This window comes from Arachis hypogaea, chromosome 1 (genome assembly GCF_003086295.3).
Source record: "Arachis hypogaea cultivar Tifrunner chromosome 1, arahy.Tifrunner.gnm2.J5K5, whole genome shotgun sequence".
Lineage (NCBI taxonomy): Eukaryota > Viridiplantae > Streptophyta > Magnoliopsida > Fabales > Fabaceae > Arachis > Arachis hypogaea.
In genome coordinates, this window is record NC_092036.1 from 36,205,209 (window position 1) to 36,206,100 (window position 892).

The 892-nt window shown below is 40.4% G+C and overlaps 1 protein-coding gene across 1 annotated transcript; it reads right to left on the reverse strand.

The window, feature by feature from the left end:
* Positions 1 to 312: 312 nt before the first annotated feature.
* LOC140181769 (uncharacterized) lies at positions 313 to 660 on the reverse strand. Its single transcript, XM_072226707.1, has one exon. It carries the CDS (start codon positions 658 to 660, stop codon positions 313 to 315), a length of 348 nt encoding a protein of 115 aa, XP_072082808.1.
* Positions 661 to 892: the final 232 nt, after the last annotated feature.

Consider the following 892-nt stretch of genomic DNA (forward strand, 5'->3'; position numbering starts at 1 on the left):
TAGCCCGTTTGGCCCAACTTCGAGCCAAACCTTTAAAATCAATGCCCGGTTTTCCATTTCAAATGTTTTTCTAAAGTTTTTTTGATGATTTTCACTTTTCTTGTGAGGTACCGGACAGACATGAATCGGTTTAACCAGTTCAACTGCTGGTTCACAGTTTTTCACGGTTTTTTGCAAAAAGCACATTTTCTGACTTAGAAAGACCCACTGAGTCCAAAAATCACCTTTAAATCCTCAAATTCTCTCTCTAACTTTTCAGAATCTAACTTGGGCAATTAATCACTTAATTAACCGGTTGATTAATTGCGGTTCTTACATTCTCCACACCAAATAAGAATATTTGCCCTCAAAATTTGAATTACTTGAGAAAAGTTCGGGATAATCCTTTCGCATCTCAAACTCTAATTCCCAAGGGTGCTCTTCAACTCCTGCTCGCTTCCAAGCAACCTTAACCAATGGAACATCCTTTCCTCGTAGCTTCTTCACACTAGTGTCATCGATCCTCACTGGCGTTACTTGGAAAGTCAAGTTCTCTTTCAACTCTACTGACTCAGGCTCTAACACATGAGCCAAAACCGACGTGTACATACGGAGTCGTGACACGTTGAATACGTCATGTAAGTTAGATAGATGAGGTGGCAAAGCTACTGGATACGCCATCGGCCTGAATCTCTTCAAAATCTCAAACGGTCCTATATATCTTAGGTTCAAGTTCTTGGTCTTGATTGCTCTTCCAATCCCAATTGTCGGTGTAACCCTAAGGAATACGTGCTCTCCCACTTCAAACTCTAACGGTTTCCTTCTCTGATCCGCATAACTCTTTTATCAACTCTGAGCAGTCAAATTCTTTCTCGTATTCTCTTAATCTTCTCAATAGTCTTTGCTACCACAT